Source organism: Epinephelus lanceolatus, chromosome 21 (genome assembly GCF_041903045.1).
Source record: "Epinephelus lanceolatus isolate andai-2023 chromosome 21, ASM4190304v1, whole genome shotgun sequence".
Lineage (NCBI taxonomy): Eukaryota > Metazoa > Chordata > Actinopteri > Perciformes > Serranidae > Epinephelus > Epinephelus lanceolatus.
In genome coordinates this window covers 4,762,584-4,784,776 of record NC_135754.1, presented here as the reverse complement: position 1 = coordinate 4,784,776, position 22,193 = coordinate 4,762,584, and the positions used below count along the sequence as shown (strand labels likewise).

Genomic DNA, 22,193 nt, shown 5'->3' with positions numbered 1-22,193 from the left:
TACGGTGCACTGGCTGCAGGTGTGTCAAGTGGGCATGACCAAAAGTGAATCTTGGCACAGTAATCACTCCAGACCAGGGAGCAGAGAAGCAACAGTAACAACTGAAAGAAGCAGTAAGAAAAGAAATGTTCAGCTTCTTCACACCTGTAGAGGCTTTACAGATGCAATTTAAATCAGCCTCAGGCTACATGCACATCAATATGCATGTATGCTGCATGCATAATAAAGGTTGGTGCATATAGCAGGAGGAAATGGGTGGGTCTCAGGAGTTTCTCGCTCAATAAAATCACAAGCTAAAAAGGCTGAGTACCGATGGTCTAAAAGCTGAGTTGCATTTGTAAACCAAACCATGGCTCCATCCTCTGCTGAGATCTTTCAGAGTGCTCTCTGTCAGGCAGGTTCACACAGATGGATTTTATGTGCGATGCAGCTGGTTGTTTTGTACAAGCCAAGGTTAATCAAATTCCAGCTCAAAACACGAAAAGCTTTTAAAGGATTTGAAATAGCAATGTGACCTAAAACTGTGGTGATAAATCACAGAGGGAGAGGAAAGGAAGAGAGAAACAATAAAGACAAGGGGAGGCAATAGAAATAAAGGGAATATAAGAAATAAAGGGGGAGAGAGGAGACAAATAAAAAGAGACACACGCAAAGCATGGCAGAGAGAGAGAAACAGAGGGAGAGCTTGAGACTGGAATGTTGGAGAGTGAGAGAGAGGCACAGCTTTGAAGCAGTGATTAATGTGATGTTTAATGTTAGCAGAGACAGGAGGGCTTTTACAAGTCCCACACTGGTGTCTCTAAAAGGACACATACACTACAGTAAAGTTAAAAGGTACAGCCAACAGTTTCTTAGTTCACTTCATCACACCCTTGGCATTGATTCTGATCCACATCTTTGTTTCAATTTATGCAAACATCGAGTCATTCATTTCTTTTCTTTTCTTGTTTTTATTAGGAGGCACTCACACAACACTCTGGCTAAATTTAAGTCCAACACAAGATAATTGAATTGAAGAGTAACAGTGGAGTGAATTCAAGTTTCTTTTACCAAAGTAAGACTGGCTTAATTGCTTTGTTAACTCGTGCCAAAACAAACTTCATTCAAACTTGACAGAAACAAAATAAAACTTGCTAAAACCATCTTGGTTAGTCTTGTTAGTTATCTAGTTAGTAAGTCCACTGTTCCAACAATCACATCTCTTGGTTTGGTTGAAATAAACCCTTAATACACAAAGTTAGATGTGAGAAATGCTGTTTCCCCTGAGTCTCTATCTGTAGCGGGCCTGCTGTTTACAGTCCTGTTACGTTATCCCCACCACTTGCACCCAATCACCACATTTGTCAGCTCAGCTGCCTTTTATAGGTTGATCTCTAGTGGCGCTGCTGGCGCATGATGTACAATACATACAAAACACCCTCACTACAGCCTCTCTGTATGAATTTAATGGAAAGAGGAGCATCTGTATTTTTGACAGAACTAAAAATCATACCGTTGTGATTTCCGAATACCCTGGTATACCATAATACCGTGATACCACCCTTGCCTAAGTAACACACTTCCCCTTCACTACATGCAGTTAGTCTTGAATAGCCAGATGTACACATTTTTTGAGTGCTGTGCGTGAAACAACAACAACCACTGAGCTAGCAACCTACACACTAAAACGTCCCTCAATGTTTTATGTGAGGTTTCGTTTTGTGCAGATTGAGCCAATTTAATTTCAGGGCTGATCTCTCCACCAAAACAAGTTCCCTCCCAACACTATTTTGCAAGGGCACCTTCACTGCATACTTGGCTTAACAATGCTCATGACGACTGTGATTGGTTTAAAGATGCAGAGAGGTTATGGACCAGAAACCATATCCACCTAGTTTAAAGCAGCATTGTACTGGTCACCTACTGTTCCATGTTAACATCATATTGCACATATACTCAAAACTTTGACAAGCCGCAAAATAGGGATGCAAATTATCGATTAATTCATTAATCGATAGTTGTTTCATCTCAGCGATCGATGATCGATTAATTGATGAGCGGCAATTTTCCTGAGAAGCTGAATTTCCGTCTGAATCAATAGGCTCTGTCTACATGAAAAGCTATATCTTCCTTATGATATACAGAAAACATGCAAATCATATTCCTTAATCAAAGATTTATTTTGGGATATATTTGGGATACACTTGAGGGCAGGCAATAGCATTTTGGTAGCATATCAAAGATATTCTGAACAGTAAATATCAAAATATTATGCAGGCTACTTAACATGAAAATAAATTGAGCATTCTCTCATCTGTGACATGGGAAACATTAAGTAAGGGATAATGTATACTGAGCCAGTGACTGTTGAAAAATAACTCCCAACTCCCTGAAGGGAGTTATTTTTCAACTGTCACAAGCTCACTATACATTATTCCACTTAGAACACAGCTTACTACTAAAACATTCAGTGATGTGACACAAAATAATGATTAAAGCACGTTTTATTGATTCAAAATTCACAAAAAGAAATGTGTCTGTACTCTGTATCCATGGCAACGGCAGCCTAATGATAACATTGAATTCACCCTTCGCTAAGGCCCGCCCCCCTTAGTTACTGTTGCTAAGTCCGACAAACTTTCGGTTTTGGAGCTAGACTGGCATGGCGCTCCCACTGTCGCTAACTGCACTCCCTGGAGAAATACTCTCAAATTTCTACAACGTGCATTTGAAGGATATATTCAGGATATCAGACTGACACAGCAACGAAATCAAGGTAACACAGTGTGTGCAGATGAACAGTGTTTAGCGTCAACCCCGTGCCGCTCCCAGCACAGACACACAGCTGGTTGAATATCAACAAAGTTTCCCTGCTTCCCTTCACTGGTTCCTGTACAGCAGGGTCTGCCTTTTTTCACTGTTATAATCATTAAAACGAAATTGTGGCGTTGTTGTAGTTTAAAATACTACCACATATTGTGCATTTGGCGTCTTTGTCGTCATTAACCAACTTAAAATGACTCCACACTGCACTCCGTCTTGTCCGCTTCATCATGCCACTTCGTGTTTATGTTGTGCTCGTCAGAGCCCTGCTTCTCGTGTGTTCTCACGTGTGCGTCAAGTACGTCTGGCATCAAGAGCACCCTCAAGTGGACTGGCGGCGAATTACGGGGTAAAAAACGCAATTAATTGCAATTAATTTATTTTAATCGAGTAATTTCTTATCGACAATTAATCGATTAATTGTTTGCATCCCTACCTCAAAACCAGGATATTAGTGTGCATGTAAACATATCAAATATTGCACGCTCTTGCCTTTACAATCTTATCTCTCTTATTTACTTCATCATTTATCATTGCGTTGATAAAAAATAATCCTACTTTTCTTCGTTTTTTTCACTTGTTTTAATTAATTCATTTATTTATTTTTACTTTAAGTTGAAATTCATTTCATTTTGATATTTTATCATCCCAGGTATGACAATGTGGCATTGTACTGAGACACAAAAACCAGAAAGGTGAAAGTACTGAAAGCCTGGAACTGATCCAACTCAAAAAGAACATTATTTGCTTTTACTTGTTTTTCTTAAAAAATTGAAAGAGAAATGTGTTTATATTTGATTGTCTTTCTTCAGACTTTCCTCAATGAATCATGCATCAAGCTAAATCTGTGCTGGATAGCCTCTGCTGTGAACGTGACCTAGTAACTTGACTTTGTGTTTAATAGTAGATTCCCACTGCCTGGGGTTACCTAAGTGCAGTGAAGACAGGAGATCAATAGGGATTATCTGACACGCTTGGGCATTCACGCAATGCTGATGAAACCAGCTTGAACACACTTCATTTACACTGACTCTGCAGAGAGCGGTAGCTGCGGGACAACAAGGTCCTTTAGAGACTCACTCACAGTGGATACATTTGCATGAGCACAATGGTTCAGATACTATCTCATCTTTGTGTTCAGATTTTATTCAGGATCGGCTGTGGCATGTAATGTAACTCTCCCGCATTCTTTTACACACCAATGGCACCATTTCTGTCTGTGTTCTCTGACGTGTGGTTTAGAAAGCCAAGTGAGTACATTCTGTATGAACAGGTTGAATTTGTCAAAACTGCTGTTGGACTGCTTTACTGCATATAACAGGCAGAGAACACTGTTACATCTAAGCATAGGGAGCTAAAACGCCAACAGTTTCTTACAGAGTCAAATAGGAAAGAGAATTAACAAAAAAAAAAAAAAAAAAAAAAAAAAAAAAGATTTTCAACATGTTAAACCTTCTCAGTAAATATGAGGAGGCCATGGGATTTATTGGAAATGTTGTCTTAAGCCCATTTTCATATCTCATTTGTATCCCTACCCCTCGTTTTTGAGTGCCTTTTTGCTGCTTGAAACAGAGTTACAAGGAGTAGAGTTTGAAATCTCCTCCTTTGAAGGACCCTTCAAGACCCAGATATTTCATCAGTTGTCAGTGACATGGGCAGATAATGAGAAAATGGGCTTCTGGGTAGGGCTGGGCAGTGTGACAAAATTTTCATATCACGAGTTTTTTAAAAATCATATCGGTGTCACGGTATTTGATGGTATTTTGCTTGGGTTCGGCCCACTTGACAGGCTGCTGTGTTGTGCTATGGCCTATTCAAGTGCTGGAATTTGTTATTTACGTGACAACGCCTGAACGCAACACAGGCTCTGCTCCATTAGTGCCGTGCTGAGTTATAACTGTCTCAGACTCGGGTTGGCTTCAATCAGGAAAATGCAGCCCGAGCCGTGCTTTAGTGTGCTCACCTGTGTGTGTGTGCACACATGTCTGTGTGTCTGTGTGTGTGTGTGTGTGTGTGTGTGTGCGCGCATCGGGGTGAAACTCCGCCATGCGCGATACAGAGAGCAGAGGAGAACTGTTAACACGCGAGAGACAGAAGTGACATGCCGTCATGTGAATAAGACAAATAACATAAGGCTATTTATTTTGTTTAATAAAAAGACCTGTTCTATAGCCCTGGATATGAAGCGTCCATAGCACCAAATAATATATCTGTAGTTTTTAAAGAGCTAAGATGAAAAATAAATAAATAAAAATTAGCAGCGGTGGCATATATATACGCATATAGGGGAAACACTGCTCTTTTTGGTATGAGTTCTTCTGAGTCATCGTGTTCTTCTTCAGCAACGTATACAGTTGCTTCGCTTTCAGAACTTTCTCCGGCAGCCATTCTCGCCTCTAAACTTTTCTCTATACTATCACTCTAGCCGGCTCTAGCACGCCTGTGGTGTACAGCAGTGAAATGGGTCCCTGCTGAAACACTTTCTCGCCACGCATGTTCCGGACGTTGTTTGGGCTATTCACCGGTATATGAAAAATTCATATTACAACGAAAATAAAAACCAGTTTCCGTATGAACCGGTATACCGCACAGGGGTAAGACACAGACTTTGTAGTTGTTTAGCTTCTTTGTGTTGTTGTTTTGCATCTTTTTGTAGTCATTATGCATCTCTCTGGGGTTTTGTGTCTGTTTGTAGTTTTTAGTTTGTTATGTTTTTGCAGTGTTTTTGCCCCTATTTGTGGTCCTTTTGAGTCTCTTTGTTGTTGCTTAATACCTCTGTGGTCATTGTGAATCTCTTTGCAGCTGTTTGCATCTTGTAGTTATTCTGTGTCTCTTTGTGGTTGTTTTGCATCTTTTCATAGTAGTTGTGAGTCTCTGTGTCATTTTGCAGTTGTTTTGCATCTCTTTGTTGTTGTTCTGTGTCTCCTTGTGGTCTTTGCCTCTTTTCATAGTATTTGTGAGTCTTTTTGTTTGTGTGTCTTTGTAGTTATCTTATGTTTCTTTACAGTCATTTTGAGTCTCTTTCTGATTGATACATGTTAATTGGAGCAACATTTTGCATGTGAAAGCCTGGGGGCCCCCTGACACTTTGGGCACCTGGGCCTGTAACCCATAGGCCCGTTCAGTAACCCAACTATGGTTATCGATGGCTTTTATGTCAACAGATGCAACTATGGCAATAACGTATCCATCATCCATCCATTTATCTGATGATATCAAAAACAATCGACGCATCCAATTCCTTCACAACTTAGAGTTTCATGTTATCAATCAATCAAACAAGTCATCAAATAAAACAGAACACTGCTTCACTACCAGGCCACCAGTGGTCTTCTGTAGGCTAACATTAGACTGTGCTCCTACCCTGCCAGTCTACACTGATGCTAGAGGACCAACTATGTGAAAATGTGGGACTGTCATGAACAAATAAGTAACAATTTACTAACAATTTATCGTTGGCTAGCTAAGCAGTTAACTACAGAGACATCAGCATACTACTAGTGATATTTTTTGTCATGCTTGTTATGAAGAAAATGTATTGGGATTGAGCCTTCATTTTATAAAAAAAAAAACAACAACACAAAAATGGATTATCATGTACAAACTGTCTCAGTCATGCTATTGTGATGTTTTGGTAAATACAGAAAAGCATCTTAATTGAAAGACAGTAATAAAAAAAAGAAGAACCTTTAAACGAATATCAAATAGAATATAGAGTATCAGCCACAGACACTTGCCTTGACAGCTGCAGTGACAGCGGCGGTGGCTGCAATGCTCAGTCCCTGCTTGCCAAAGTTGACCATAGTCTCATAGCTCCTCTCTTTGGCCTGCACAATGTATTCATCTATTTCCTAAAGGGAGACAGTCAATAACATTTCCAGTAGACATTTTAATCAAGTGCAAAGCAGTGTGACGATAATATTCTCAACAACAGATACACAGATGGATGGATGAGTGATCTTACCCTCTCTCTAGAAGACAGCAGAGGGTGCAGACACTTCCTGTAAATGAGACTTGCTCCTCTGGTGTAGGGGGACAGCAGCCAGATCACAAATGCTATCTTCAGCTCGTAGTACAGAGGAAACCTGGACACACACACAAATTCAATGGGGGTATCCCAATATTATTAAAAGGCTGATATAAACTTAAAGGGACAGTTCACTCCAAAATCAATAATACATGTTTTCTCTCTTCAGTCTAGATGATTCTGGTGTAAGTTGCAGAGAGTTTGAGGTAGCATCCATAGAGATGTGTGTCTTTTCTCCAATACAATGGAACTAGGTGACCCTCAGCTCAGATAATCCACAGACCTTGTTGTGAACAGTTTCATGTAGGAACTATTTTCTTTCAATGGAAATACAACTGCTACCTGTATCACTGTGCAGGAGGATGTGTGCATCTACTCATCGATGAGAGGCTTGTGTTGGTGATATTAATGGCATCCTCCTTGATTGAGCTGTAACGTTAGCTAGCTCAGTGGTGCTAGGTGAGCTAGCTCTAGTGACAAATGTTGCATAAATACAAGTCATTATATTCAAGGTCAGACATTTTAGGGGATATAAACAGAATAAAAAGTAGACTTGCACCGATTAATTGTCAGTGCTCGGAATCGGGCCGGTTTTCACGTGATCGGCCACGACCTGTGACTGGCCGGTCAGTCTAAAATATGCCGATTTAAAACGCTGGTCAAATTCCCACCGCGCCACATGATTGACATCGTGTAATATCAGCAGCGCACACACGCACAAGTGTAGCTCACGGCTTGAGCAATGTGAGGAAGGAGACCTCAGGGACACACTAGTGTGGGTAGGATAACTATGGAGTAAATGATTCCGGCCAGAGAATCAGGTTCGAGAGGATACTTTAATTTTCAATGCAGGAGGTTCACAAGTGTAGCGTGTGTGTGTGTGTGTGTGGTTCTGAAATAAACAAAAGGAAAAATAGCTTTACACTCAATTCTTACAAATATGCTTATACAATCTGTAAACATGGGTGGCTTCTCACCATGATCATTCATGCACACACATCAAAAGAGAGAAGGAGAAAGTTGTTAATTGTCGGTGTTAAACTTAACGGAGCGAAGCGGAGCTCTCGCTGCTGCACGGTGCCGCTTGAAACTGACGAGGCCCGTGCCCACGTGCCGAAGATGCACATGTCTGTGTCCACATGCTTACTGACAGGAGCGGTCTCACGGAAGCCCCCCCCCCAGACCCGTCACAATGATACAGAGCTTTTGTTCCCATATGAATTTCACGCAGTTGACAATTAAATTGTTGATCAGCATATATTGTAAGTTAAAGATGCCACTACAGATAACTTGGTAAACGGCCAATATTGGCAGATAATATCCCGGACCAATATATCAGTCAAGGTCAGCATGCATGTTCTCATAAAAAGCAAAAAAGCCCAATACTGTCAGTGATACTTTTACCACTGTTGTCTGTCAGTGAGGACCTTTTGTAGCATTTTTATTAACGTAATATGGTATGTCAAGGTTTGTAAAATGCATTGGATACACATCAAAAAACCTCACACCAAAGACTCAGAGTTCTTAAAGATACAAAAGCCCAAGGTTACAGGTTGTTAAGTTCCTATCTGTGCCCCCAAACACTCTTCTACCTATCATTCTCGTGACTACAAGACCTTTCTAATTACATTAGTTAACACTGAAATTACATATATCAACATTATATATCAGCAAGGTAATTGCCACTTTCTCATCACCAAAACAAAGTGTACATTAGAGGACAGTTGAGACAATAAGGTTTAGATAATGATTAAATAATAGATTGTCGTGTGTAGGTGTTAACTGTAGGTGTGTTACTCACCATGCCAGTGTGAGGTCAGTGATGGTCTCCACCACAGTATAGAGGGCAAACACGATCCAGTACATCATCCATCGCACCTACACAGATGCACAAAACAGAAAGAACACTTAACAATAGACTCATACTTCAGAAAAGCTTACATGAAACTTAAATAATGGGCAGAAGGGCTGTAAGAGTTCATGTATTTACATTAGACTATAATATTACGAGAAGAGGAGGATTCTAGTTTTCTGGTGATATCAGTATTGTTTTTGTGATCCAAATATTTAATAAAAATGACTGTAACCAAGCAATGATTTTGAGAATAAGGCCTTTGGGTTTATACGGTGCTGCGAAGATGAATGACAGCGCCCACTGGTCTTTTAAACTGGAAGCGCATGCTCTATTTTTCAACATTAAAAATTCATATTCTTATGCACAATGCAAAGCTGGGGTGTCCTCAGCGACCCTCTCTGAGTTGAAAGAATCCATCCCCCCCATTAAAAATGAACAAAGCACCTTCGGGTTACACCTTTAACGCCGATTTATAATTGTGTTTAGGCTACACACAGTGCCTTTGCCGTGGCCTATGCAAGTGGCCTACATCGTCGTGAGCATATATACTTGGGCAGTGGTGTGTCCATGTCACTCTGTAGTTACACTTCCAAAACACAGGTTGGCAGTGACATTTTCTATGCCACTGTGTTGAGTTTCTGTGATTCGAAACACACCTAAAACACATAAAACATGGTTTTACAGCAATAATATTAAACACGTGAGTAATTCGGCTCCATTTTAACTTGCAAGGTTCACAGATAAAACAAATGTGTTTAACTAGACATAAATTAGACTAGTGGCTAGGCTAGGGGTACCTAGCACTCAGATCTGGCACTAAAAGTTGGAGCTAGAAACACTGCAGTCTAATGACTGGTCAATAGCGGATAAGTTAATTCACTTGGCCAACTGTCAGGGACTTTTTAAGTCTAAAAATGTCAGCGTGCAGCCTCGTTCTGTGGACAATAAATGAGGTGCAGACTTCCCTCTGTGTCACCAATAATGAGGAAATACAGCGAGTGATGGACGGAGCAGTGAGTGACAACAACCCCGCCAACACTTAAGAGTACTATTTTCAGTGGAAACCCTAAAACCTAGGATCTAGGTTGTGTCTAAAAGGTTACTTTTGCTTCCAAAGGTACTATACTTAAAGTGATATATATATATAAATATATATATATATAGAGAGAGAGCGAGAGAGAGAGAGGGACTGAGCAAATCAATACACTGATAGTCAAATTGGTGTTTTAGTTGCTGTGATTGATCGCACAGAATTCACAGGGATTGGCTGAATATTGTTGCAATCACAACATTCTGGAGTGTTGTAAATGTTTGTTCCCTTTATTCAAAATGAACAAAAAGCCAATAAGCAGAGTACTGGAAACAAAATCTTTAGTGAGCATTACAAATTTTGAGGTTTATATATTCATCTATCCCACACCTCTTTCCCTCTCAGGTCAGTTGTAGTGAAACAGAAGTTTAGGATTGCTTTTATACTTTCTGCTGTCCTCCCTGCTCTCGCCTGCTCCCTCCATCCCTCTTTAAGGGCTTTCCAGGCTCTTCTGGTTGGATTTCCAAATCAAAGCCAGCGGTAGATGGTGGCAAGCGGGCAGACAGTCACATGGCAGGCTGTGGTATTAGCCAGACTCGGCCGCTGCCGCATGACTGAACACACACTGACACTAGCTAATGAAATGTCAGTGTGTGTGTGTGTGTGTGTGTGTGTGTGGGTGGATGAGTGAGGGAGTTAAGTCTGTGTTTGAGAGAGGGAGAACAAGAGAGGGAGACACAGACACACACATTCACCTGTCTCATGCACAATCTCTCAGAAACACACACACACACACACACACACACACGCCTGCAGTCTGACTCGAATTACTGCTGGACTGGTTAATTGGTGAACTCATAGTGAACTCCCTTCTCACACACACACACACACACAGAGGGAGAGAGAGGCTCGAGGAATGATAAATGTAAAGGAGAGAGTGAAACAGAGCCAGTGAGATGGAGAGGACGTCTAATTTATATGTTTCAATCCACTTCTGCCTCCACTGCTTCTGTCTCTCTTCTACCTCTCTCTTTCATCTCCCACTTCATACCCTTTTCTCCCGCTCTGTCTCTCACAGTGTTTTTTCTCTCTCCCTTTCCCTCCCTCCTTCATCTCATCAGTAGGGAGGACATTAAGACGTGACCTCAGTGAAATATACAGCAGCCATTTTGCCTTCCTGAGGCAATAGCAGACATTTACTGGCCCCGTCTGTGAATAACTGCCTTCCATTAAAAGAGAAAGGAAAAAAAAAAAAAAAAACACCTGACATCAGCTCTTTACAGCCACTGGGCCCACTGGTAGTGCTGAACTTGGTAGACAGAGGATGAAGACAAAGCTAGGCTGCAGTGAAGGCTGACCAACAGGGGGCGTACGTGCTACACCCCACCAGCCAACAAGTTTCATTCAGCTAAATAACGTTAATTCATGAGTAAATATTGTTAGTTTTGGTTCTTTCATTTACTGTTCTTGAAGTTTGATAAAAACGTATTGTAACCAGAGTCAATTTGAATGCAAAAAGTGTTGCATTTATTTTCATTATCGATTATTCGGCAGAATATTTTCCTCGTTTAATCAACTGAACATTTGGTCTACAAAATATCACAAAATCCGAAAACCCAAGTTGACATATTCAAAGTGCTTATTTGGTTGGGCAATTTTTCAACTACTTGTTTCACATGATCAGAAAAGTTCCCTAATTGATGCAAAATAAATGGGAGTAGGAAGAGTGCAGTTGTACAACATCTTACATAACAAGGAAATCCATGTGTCTGTATGGATCACAAACATGTAGGCTATTAGATTACCAGTCATCTCTTCCACATTATACCCACAGTACAACTGTTTGCCCTAACTGTCTACCTAAAGGCCCTGACACAGCAAGCCATCAGTCAGCAGTCGGTCAAAGTTAGGCCATTGGTGAGCGCCTGCTGCCCTCGTCGGCGCTAAATATACCATATCTGTTCAGTTCTTGCTGGTTTCTGTGGTTTAAGCAGCAACACAGGCCATCAGACAAGTCCGCTCCAGTCAGACTGGGATCCAGACTGCTCTACATTTTTAACACAGAGTGGAGTCAAACAGTGTAGCCTAGGGGTTTAAGACTTTAAAGGGTAACTTCAGTATTTTACAACCTAGACACTATTTTCCCATGTTTTTCTGTCTAAGTGAATAATGGGAGCAACAATTCATGAAATTTGTCCAGTACTGAGCAAGAGGGCTGCAGTGCTGAATAAGACTGTAATGTAATCACTCAGGGCATGTCATAGTTTGCCCACTTAAAGTGCTTTTTTGTGTCACTGACAGGCTCAGATTGTTAATCTAAGCATCTGACAACATTATGGAAAGGATCTCTACAGAGATAGACCTTTTGGTTTAACCAGAGACAGCCCTAAAATTACCATCACCAAACCAACCAGACTCTATTTAAATAAACAGCCATTTTATCATTGTAAAACACTTAATTCAAAGTCAATACAAACTTAAAAAAATCTCACAAACACCATCTTGGTTCATCTTTTCACTATTCCAACTATGACCAACTCTGGTTTGGTTGAAATAAACCCTTAAATCCCCCAGTTAGATGTGAAATATGCTGGCTCTATACATGCTAAAATTATTGTTAATTGGAATGGAGTCTGGTGGGTTTGGTGATAATGAATTTGGAGCTGTTTCTGGTTCAACAATAAGGTCCCTACTCTTCAACAAAAAAAGTATATCTCTGTAGGGATCCTTTTCATATTGTTATCAGACACTTGCAACAACAATTTGAGCCTGTCAGTAGCAAAAACAAGTACTTTTAGTGGACATAAACTGACAGTGCGAACACTCAAGTGGTTACATTGCAGCCCATTTCACTGCTGAAGGCTTCGATGCTCTTGTTTATTACTGGACAAATGTCACAAAGACACAAAAAGATAATAAGGAAAATAGCGTCGCGGTTGAAAAATACCAAACTTATCCTTAAAAGCTGGGGCAGGCAGTTTTCTGGGAAAATACAAAAGCTCTTCCCTCTCTGTCCTAAGCGCCTCCCACCAGATGACCACAGGCATATGCATGCACTTCATACAGTAGCCTATACAAGTAGTACTAGTCATTTATTCAATCATCCTGTTTGTGATTGTGATCTCAATGCCGTTATATAGTGGCAATCCTATTTAAATTACCATCCTGTTTTGTTGGAGAACTTGATTGGCTGTCAGTGTCTATGATTCAAGGGTCTAGCTAATGTTAGCTACATAAACATGAACTTAAATTAGCCACAGCCATGGGTCTTTGGATACACTTAGAAGGCTAAACTATAAGCAACACTGTCTCTCCATCTCTGAAATGCTTGGCTGAATCATTATTATGGAATCTTTGCCTAATGACCAAAAAATACCCTGCCTACCTCAGCTGTAACTGCCCTCATTAAACATTTACCAGCCCTTTGTCAACAGTAGATAGGTAGCAGAGATGTAGTGAGAGTTAGTGGACACAATGTTATTTCTAACTGAATGGTGCCCAGCACAGTTAATGAGGTGGAGTAAAGGAAGAATGGAGTGAATCTATGAAAGGAGTAAGATGAGATTGTTTTAAATACTGGTTTTACTATTAGTAGATGTGAGAGTTTTTAACAAGACAGTGACTGGGAGACATGTCTGTCACCATGCAACCGCGTGTACTGTACGTAAACACAAAAATACACACTAAGTAATACAAACATGAAAAAGAGGGCTGGGCCTTTGGAATGAACGTTTAGAGCCAACTTTGTCATGAACTGGAGTAACTTCTGGCAGGGTGTGCTGTAGCTCAAGTCACATAAAAGCAGCCACAGGACTGTTTCAGCTGTGAAAGAGCTGCTATCTTCAAGTAATGAACTCTGTTTCATCGATAGATCCATGAAATCCTTCACATATGTGCTTGAGGGTGTGCTGAATGAAAAATTCAATTCATGAAAGACACTGAGAGATTCAATCTCATGAATTTGTTTTGGTTTGATGATCATAAAAGGCCTGAGGCCTATTAACAAACAGCATGGTGCTCGTAGCTCATCCTCTAGTGAGATCCAGCCTTCATTCACTGATTCAGTACTCCTATTGATATTTTCTAAAGGGGGCACCAAGTGTAAAGTGTGCAGCTGAGGTCTTGCTTCCATCCAGGGAAAAAGGGTGGTTCAAGTTAGAAGTCAAACCATACATGCAGAGTGGGAGGAACTCATTCCTCTGAAGATTTTCTCTTCCTGTCATCTTCCTATTGTGTTTATAAGCTTTAAAGGACTCTGCGACTGACAACGTAACTGCACAAAAAATGAAGGATACTTCAATGAATCTGATGGGCCAATTCTATTGGCAAAATGGGGGTATATGCCATTAAAGACTCCACCAAAGCTATGAATAGGGCTTGGTATCAGTACTTTATACCTTTAAGGTATGGACCTATATAACCCAGTGCCACAGCAAGTAAGTAGTATTTAAACTTCTTCAGTCAAATGATACCTGGATCCTGATCCCTTTTGTATCTAGGATCGAGAGAGAAATTACTATTTATATGGTCGTGCTTCCACGCAATCACTGCAAGTGTTATTAGATTTACTGTGACCTGTGATTGGCCAAAACATTTGAAAGTATGGCAATACACCACATACCTGTGATGTTTGGTGGTATTTTACGCAACTGAATGCTTCCATTCACATGATGGGTATCAAATGAAGTAGAAAAAAAGGTCTCAAATGAAGTACTCTACTGGTATCGGTATCACTTTAAAATGGTACTGCCATTGGTGGTATCATTATTTTTGTAAACAACACCTAGCTAGCACAATACCTTTTGTTGATCACGTATGTTTCTTCATCTTCTCTCTGTGTTCCATCTCTCCCTCCATGTATGCAAGCTACCCACAATTATGTTTCAATCTGATATGTTTGATTAACACCGGACAAGTGGGAGAAAAAAAATAATGTTATGATAGTTTGATTTAACATGTTTCCATACCTAGTGTTTGTAAAGCTATTTTCTTTGTCAATTTAAACATAGCCATGTATTAAAGATAAGAAAAGGTTGCTTTTTAATTTTCATTCCATGAGTAGCATCTGAAGCTGAAGCTCAAGGCAGCAGCGTTGTGTCACTCAAGGCCATTTAGTTCATGTCATTAGTAGAGCTTTAGTTATTTTTTCATAGTATAGATTTCTTTGTTTCCCTGGCACAAAGCCGGGAATAAATAACAATAAAAACAAAATAAACAACAATATTAAAAACATTGGTATCAACTATCAGCCATTGGACGAGTTGTTATTTTAAACATCTGTATCGGGACATAATGTCCATATTGGTGCATCCCTAGTTTTAATGCTTATAACAGTTGCACAATCAACAGAGTAAAAATGGCCATGTAGTGTTTCAGCAATCTAGAAGCATTCAAACTGGATATCCCGGTTACTTTTTGAGGGATCTACTGATCTCCATTTCCATCCATTCTTTACTTGCATTGAGAGTTGTTAAGAGAAATTGTTAGGTCATTGACCTCTACCTTAAATGCTTTATCTCTGCTCAGTAAGAGCAGAGATAAAGCAACAGATGCAGACAGTGAGGAAGACGAAGTAAAGGAAGCTAAAGGCAGGATCACAGCTTACTGCTTCTGAATCTGTGAGCTGCTGTGTTAAAGCTGTGTGTGAATGTGTTACTAACTCAGCGGACTGGGATTTCACTCTCACTGACATTACTTGCATCAGCCAACTCCACCAAGAAAACACCCCCAAGCCCTTAAACCTACATGCATGTATAGGTTCCATCCAAATCTGAGTTAAAATGGAAATGAGTGTAAAGACACAACTCATATTTGGCTGTTCCAATGATTCTGGATGGAACAACCAAAGACTACAAACACTGACAGCTGGATCCTGCCATCAGGTGACACTTTGACAGAGAACAACTCTGACATATTGAATCAAAATGAGTGACATTCAAACAGAGGGCTTCCAGCTGGGAATTCAACACTAAGGTAATTCCAATAAATGTATATGGAGAAGACACAAGAATGAAGTCTGTCCCCCTGCTGCTCAGTTTTGAGACAGATTGTTTTATATACACCAAAAACTGATCTGATCCCAAATCCCAATTCTCATCTGATTTATATTTAGACTGGCATTTATCTTTTTCTTTGACAAAGTGAATATCATCAACATAAAACTTTATATCAAATATTGACATGAGCACATATTATATTAACGGGGGCTGATTAATAGTGTTACAGTAAAGGATGTCCATATCAAAATTGGCCCAAGTTTCAAGTAATGACATAAACATATGCAGAGGTAATCCCTGTGAACAAAAACCTCAGGTTTCAGACCGTTCTGAATTCTCTGGTCCCAATGTTCTCTCTACTCTGGCTACAGTATGATGTCACCATGTTCCAGATTTCATTATATACTCATCTGCTTCAGGCACACTACTGCAAGTGTTAGCATTACGTAGCCTACTATACTACATGTAGCTTCATGCTAACGTCAGGGAAACATGTAAACTTGGTTGCAGATGTTATAAATTCATTGCTGATGTTAGATCATATTCCTGATTAAGCATATCCAGTTGTGTTTAGATGTTGTGGTGATTTTTTTCACAATAAAAAATGCCACCATACTCCGTTACAGTCATTCTTCAGCTGCAAGTACACTGCTACATGAAGCTACATGCTAACATCAGGGAAACGTAATGCTTTGGTTGCTAATGTTGTAAATTTCTCCCTAATTTCAAATCATTTCACAGAAAAAAAGCTGGTATTCTCCATAATAGTCATTCCCCAGCCACAAGACCACCGCTAATTGTAGCTACATGCTAATGTAAGGGAAATGTAATTTTTTGGTTGTGATTGGATGATTTTACTGAGGGAGAGAGGGAATGACATGCAGCAAAGGGAATCGAACCCGCGGCCATTGCAGCAAGGACAGTGCTGCCATGGGACACTGCCATAGGACACCCACTCTTCCCACTGAGCTACTGGACACCTCAGATTGGGCATTTTTTTGAACATTAGAGCATGTTTTACTAAAAACCAATTATGACAGAGGTGTGAACCTAAAAATAAGCATTATAGTTCCTCTTGATTTTTTTCCCCATTTAAAATGGTATTTACAGATCACCTGGGATTTATCATTTGCAGAACTATAAGCAGTAACTCTAAGGTAATATTTTCCCCTCAAAATATTGATATGCACAGCATTCTAATGTAAATCCTACAAAGAGATTTCTTGGAATCAGAGTTTCTTAAGTAGACTGGGGAGAAGATGTGGATTAGACTAGTTTCCTGTAACTCTTTAACTAGAAACCCCAATTATTCTGAATCTAAACAACTCCTCATATTCAGGGAATCACTACTATATATACTTGAAGTAAAATGGGGACAAGAAAAACTAGTACCAGCAAATGTGTCGTGGAAAGTACTGAACATTACTGTTGTGGCTCCGCCCACTCACCCCCTCACACTGTTGTAACTGGAGCCGGGGAAAGTGACACTCACCTCACACAGAAAAGAAGCAGAAAAAAAAACATAGAGAGCCATGGCAAGCACAAGCAGAGGAGTTGAGAGACAGAAGTTTGAAGAAGCACCGGCTTCATACAAATTTCCGGTGTGGGATCATTTTGGTTCGCTGTTGAATAAAACGACGAGGGAGTGAAAACAGATAACAGAAATGTCACTGTCTGCAGACGTTGCTTGAAACATGTCTAGTGTTTCCCCTACCATTATATTAGGGGGGCGCCCTGCCTCATACCTTGTCCTTTTATTAAACAAACTAAATAGCCTCATGTTATTTATCTTATTTAGACCATCCTATTTAGACTAGCCCAGATGCGCGCGCGCTGTTGAAGAACAGCTTCTGTTTGTACACACTGACTGCTGCAACTAGCAACACACACACACACACACACACACACACACACACACACACACACACACACACACACACACACACACACAGGTGAGCACACAAGAGCGTGACCCGGGCCGCATTTTCCTGACCGACAATTACAACTGAGCCCGGCCAGGACCCACAGCACGGCACTTAACACACAGTCTATGGAGCGGAGCCTGTGTTGCGTTCAGGCCTTGTCACGTAAATAACAAATTCCAGTACTTGAATAGGCTGTAGCGCAACACAGCAGCATGCCAAGTGCAAAGTCAAGCAAAATAAAGAGATAATTTGGGGGAAAAAAACTGCTCTCTTTACGCACAAAACATGTACCGAAACCGAACTGAAACCGTGGCCCAAAAACTGAGGTACGGACCGTACCATGGGCTACCTGGACCATTGCACCCCTAACAATAACGACTGGAGCCACTCAACACTGTTTTGAATTTACACCTTTAAAAGATAATGTAGAGGGGCTCTAGACCAGGTTTTCTAAACAGAAAATAAAGTCTGTACTGGAGGTTTCATATGGCATGCCACAAAATATGGCACAACAAATTGAATCGGATTATTTTTAAGCTGAAGCTGTGTTCACAGCGATGGTCACATTTAGTCACAGTGTCTTCCTTGCATAACGAGACCAGTGGATTTCTGTTTAAAGCTAATGATGCATTCTATGCAGTTATAATATATGTGTGCTCTGTGAAATAAACATGCTTATACAGTTGTGTTTTTTAGATAAATGTGCTTACATCTACATATTTTCACAGTCATGTGAATGATATTACCTATCAATTCCAATAAATAATTTTAGCCATTTTTAGGGATATTACTGATACTGACACCAGTGCAGTTTGCAGTTGCAGAAGCAGTGCAGATCATCCACGTAATTTCATACTGCAGAAACAGAGCTTTTTTTGGCTTCATGTGCCACTGAACATCTTTCATAGCAGTGAACAGGGTGCCATCGCATATGCTGTTTACAGGTCTCTTTGTACATCCATGACAAGGAACTACTCCGCATGTAAATATGAGCTGCTCATTCTGAGATAATGAAAACACGATTCTTAGTTTCAGGTGATTATACACTAATGAAAATATAGTTATGAATATTAGATTTGACTTCTGCAAATATCTTCCCCCTAACTCCTACACACTGGACCTTTGAGAAAAATAGTTCAGAATATATAGATTTATTGACACCAGTAAAATTCTACATAAATTTACAACATTATGGGGCGTCGGTGGCTTAGTGGTAGAGCAGGCGCCCCATGTACAAGGCTGTTGCCGCAGGGGCCTGGGTTCGAATCCAGCTCATGGCCCTTTGCTGCATGTCATCCCCTCTCTCTCTCCCCCTTTAATACTTACCTGTCCTGTGCATTAAAGGCAAAAATGCCCCAAAAAATATCTTTAAAAAAATGTAAAAAAATGTACAACATTATGTATTTTACTAATGAATATGGTGAATGCAACAACTCTGTGTTTTTGTTTTGTTTTTATATGTAGGGTAGTAAAAAAAAATCAGAATAGCTGGTAACGTGTGTGTGTGTGTGTGTGTGTGTGTGTGTGTGTGTGTGTGTGTGCGCGTGCGTGCGTGCATGCATGCGTGCATTCTGCAGTGAGCAGTTTTCCATACATGCAGAGTGAGTGATACTCATGTACTTACATATTCCTTAACATTTTTGGTCTTGACAGCTTTGTAAGAGTAGTATGCAGGATACAGAGTCCCAAAGAACAGCCTGCAGGGACAGAGAACACAGAACATGAAGCTTGTCATCTTCATTGCAATCACACGTTCATTAACCCTGATTACTCATTACTAATATTTCTTTCAAACTTGCAAACCTGGAAACACAAACACAAAAATGTTTGGAAACACTAATGCAAACAGCCATACACAGGCCAAATGAATACAGGCCTATATGTCACTATCTCTGTGTTTCCACTTAAAGTTGAATTTGTGTCAGTGGGTATTCACATGGCAAGAGAAACACTGATTTATACAACTGCTCCATTTACATTAAAGTACAGTTGATAGCCAAGCGTTTGTTTTCAACTTTACTGTCTGGCATCTACAGTCACAACAGTCCCACCACACTTGCGAAGGGGATTTTACACTCAAACCTACATGGCAGAACAGCATAATCCAGAGTGTGCTGAGGCTTACATACAAAATAGTATTTTTCCAGTTAAAAGCCCTCATGTGTTCCTGCAGAACAATCTGGGGACTTATTTATATCCTGCTATGATTGGGTGTTGGGTTCTGACCCAGAGTCTGAAAACCACTGGAACACAAGACAATGACTCAATGTTTCCCCTGCAATCTTGTGCAGCAGCAGTGGTTAGGGGTAATGTGGGGTTTGGTTCCATGTCTGCTCCAGTGCAGGTTTCAACACTACCTAAAAGCCCTGCACTCTTCTTTTGTTCTTTCTCACTTAGATACACAGTATCTGCTGTGTACAAATAACAAATCCATTGTTTGAATTCGAGTGTCTTAATGATGTGGTGTTTTTGCACTGCACTGCACTGCTTAAGGTCTTGTAGTTTGTGTAGGTGGTGCTGTTGTTTGTCCATGCATTAGGTAACTTACAAAGAGCTGTGCAGTAAGACTCAAACTGCTTATGTCAAAACAATCCATTTCATGATTAAATCTAGATGATATTTTCTATACTTTCATTTACAGCAGAGACAAATAATCCAGATCAGGAATCTTGCACTGGATGCAAATCACAAATCACACTCTAATCCAGATGGTGGCACCAATACCCATAAAAATTTATCAAAATCCTAAAAGGAAGCAACAGCAAAACAGGAGAGTTCTTCTCCCTGGGTAATGTCCAGGCCCCCAGGAGGTGCAGCGGTTTGAAACCAATTTGACAAATTGGCCAAACCATGTAACTACAACTTCCAGGTCAGTCAAGCGATGTCACTGGGCCCAAAGAGACTTTTCCCATAGACTTACATAACGAGAGAGCATAATTTTTGGTACATTTTATTCAATCGTCACAACCCCCACAAAATGACTAGTTTCACTATCAGGATTTGATCCATTCGGCTCGATAACATTTTTGTGAGTCTATAAGAGCCACACGCTTAAATCATTTTATTCCTCATTCAAATTAGTGGCTGGCTCAGTCAGTGGGAGTTAGCTGCTCAGCTGGCAAAAGCCCTTTTTACACTGACAGATTTTCAGAGAATGTTGGGCCGTTTTGCCAGCAAGCTGTGAGCGTTTAGACACACAGAGCCGGATTGGCGAGTTGATCCGAGGTGACCAATTTTCCGCCTTGTAGGGTAGTCATATTGGCGGAACCCTTTCAGTTTAAACAGACCAAGGCGGCCTTCCGCCACGGGAGGGGCTGTTGATGACTTGTGGGAGGAGCTGTTGATGACGCCGCACGTGCGAGCCACTGGCGGTGGATAAACAGGAAACAGCTGATAGCAGGAATTAGCGAGCAGCTAGTAGTAAGAGGGAAATGCAAACCTGACAGACACTGTAAAGATGAGCAACTGGGGAGACAAGGAATTGTGCGCCCTCCTCGTCCTCGCAAATGAAGAGGCTATTAACCGTCACATGACAGGGACTGTGAAGAATGGGCCATCTTACGAGAGAATCACCGAAGGACTGACTAACCACGGCTTCCCTCCCACGTCACTGTTTACATCACACGTTGAGCTACACGTTTTGTTACTTGGTCATGCCCCCCATTGCCCCGAAATAGGCGTATTCTATATAAACATATGTAGGTAGGCAGCATTTTGCCGCACTCCCCGATACTGCCAATTAAGGATGTCCCGATCCGATATTCGGATCGGTATCGGCCGTTGATATTGGCAAAAAACATCGGCATTGGATCGGACTGCATGGAAAAATGCCCATCTAAGAAGTCTGATCCAGTTTTTCACGGAGTCTGATCCAGGTTTTCCGGTCAGCCCAGCGCTCCGCGATTCAAGCAGTCCATTCCAGTGATCCGCTCCAGCTCTTACTATCAATCCACCAGGCCAGCATGCAGACGGCAGACACGCACGGAGGGTAGGAAGAGTAGCGGTCAATTTAGTTAACTGACTATTTGATACTAGAGTGATATTTTTATTTGGTTTACACTCTTACTGTTTAAGTAAAGAGCACTGATGGCATTGTTTTGGGCACAATTAGTGAAATTGGAGCCATGGATGGACTATTGCTTGTTTAAACAGGCTGACACTGACACTACTAAAATAACTGAAAAGGAAAGGCTGCATTGTTTGTTAAATGCCAACAATGTCTTGTGGTGTTAATCTATTTTTTATTTATTAGTGGGCCAAAGCACAAGTGTGTGGAGTCTTGCTGCTATTTTAATTTCAATATTAGACATTTTAAAGATTTCTTGTGTTGATTTATTTTCTATTTATTAAGGGGCCAAAGCAGCCAAAGCAAACCAGATATATTTTTTATTTAATGTTAATGTTCAAGTTTAAAGTTTGTTTATTTAATCCTGTTAACAATAAACAGGTCAGTTTCTCATACCAACTGTTGTGGATCATTCTAACTAACCTGATTAAGAAGTTGTTCTTTGCTTGATCAAACCTTTTCTAACATGACTGACAACAAAATAAGTGAATA

The 22,193-nt window shown here is 40.5% G+C and overlaps 1 protein-coding gene across 1 annotated transcript in view; it reads right to left on the bottom strand.

The window, feature by feature from the left end:
• The window catches only part of reep3b (receptor accessory protein 3b), a 64,277-nt gene that overhangs the window by 18,462 nt on the left and 23,622 nt on the right, over positions 1–22,193 (bottom strand). The window contains exons 2-5 of the mRNA XM_033611477.2: positions 19,260–19,332; positions 8,631–8,707; positions 6,767–6,887; positions 6,540–6,653 (exon numbers count right to left, since the gene is read on the bottom strand). Of these exons, the coding sequence (XP_033467368.1) occupies positions 6,540–6,653; positions 6,767–6,887; positions 8,631–8,707; positions 19,260–19,332 (385 nt within the window). The remainder of the gene's footprint in view (positions 1–6,539; positions 6,654–6,766; positions 6,888–8,630; positions 8,708–19,259; positions 19,333–22,193) is intronic.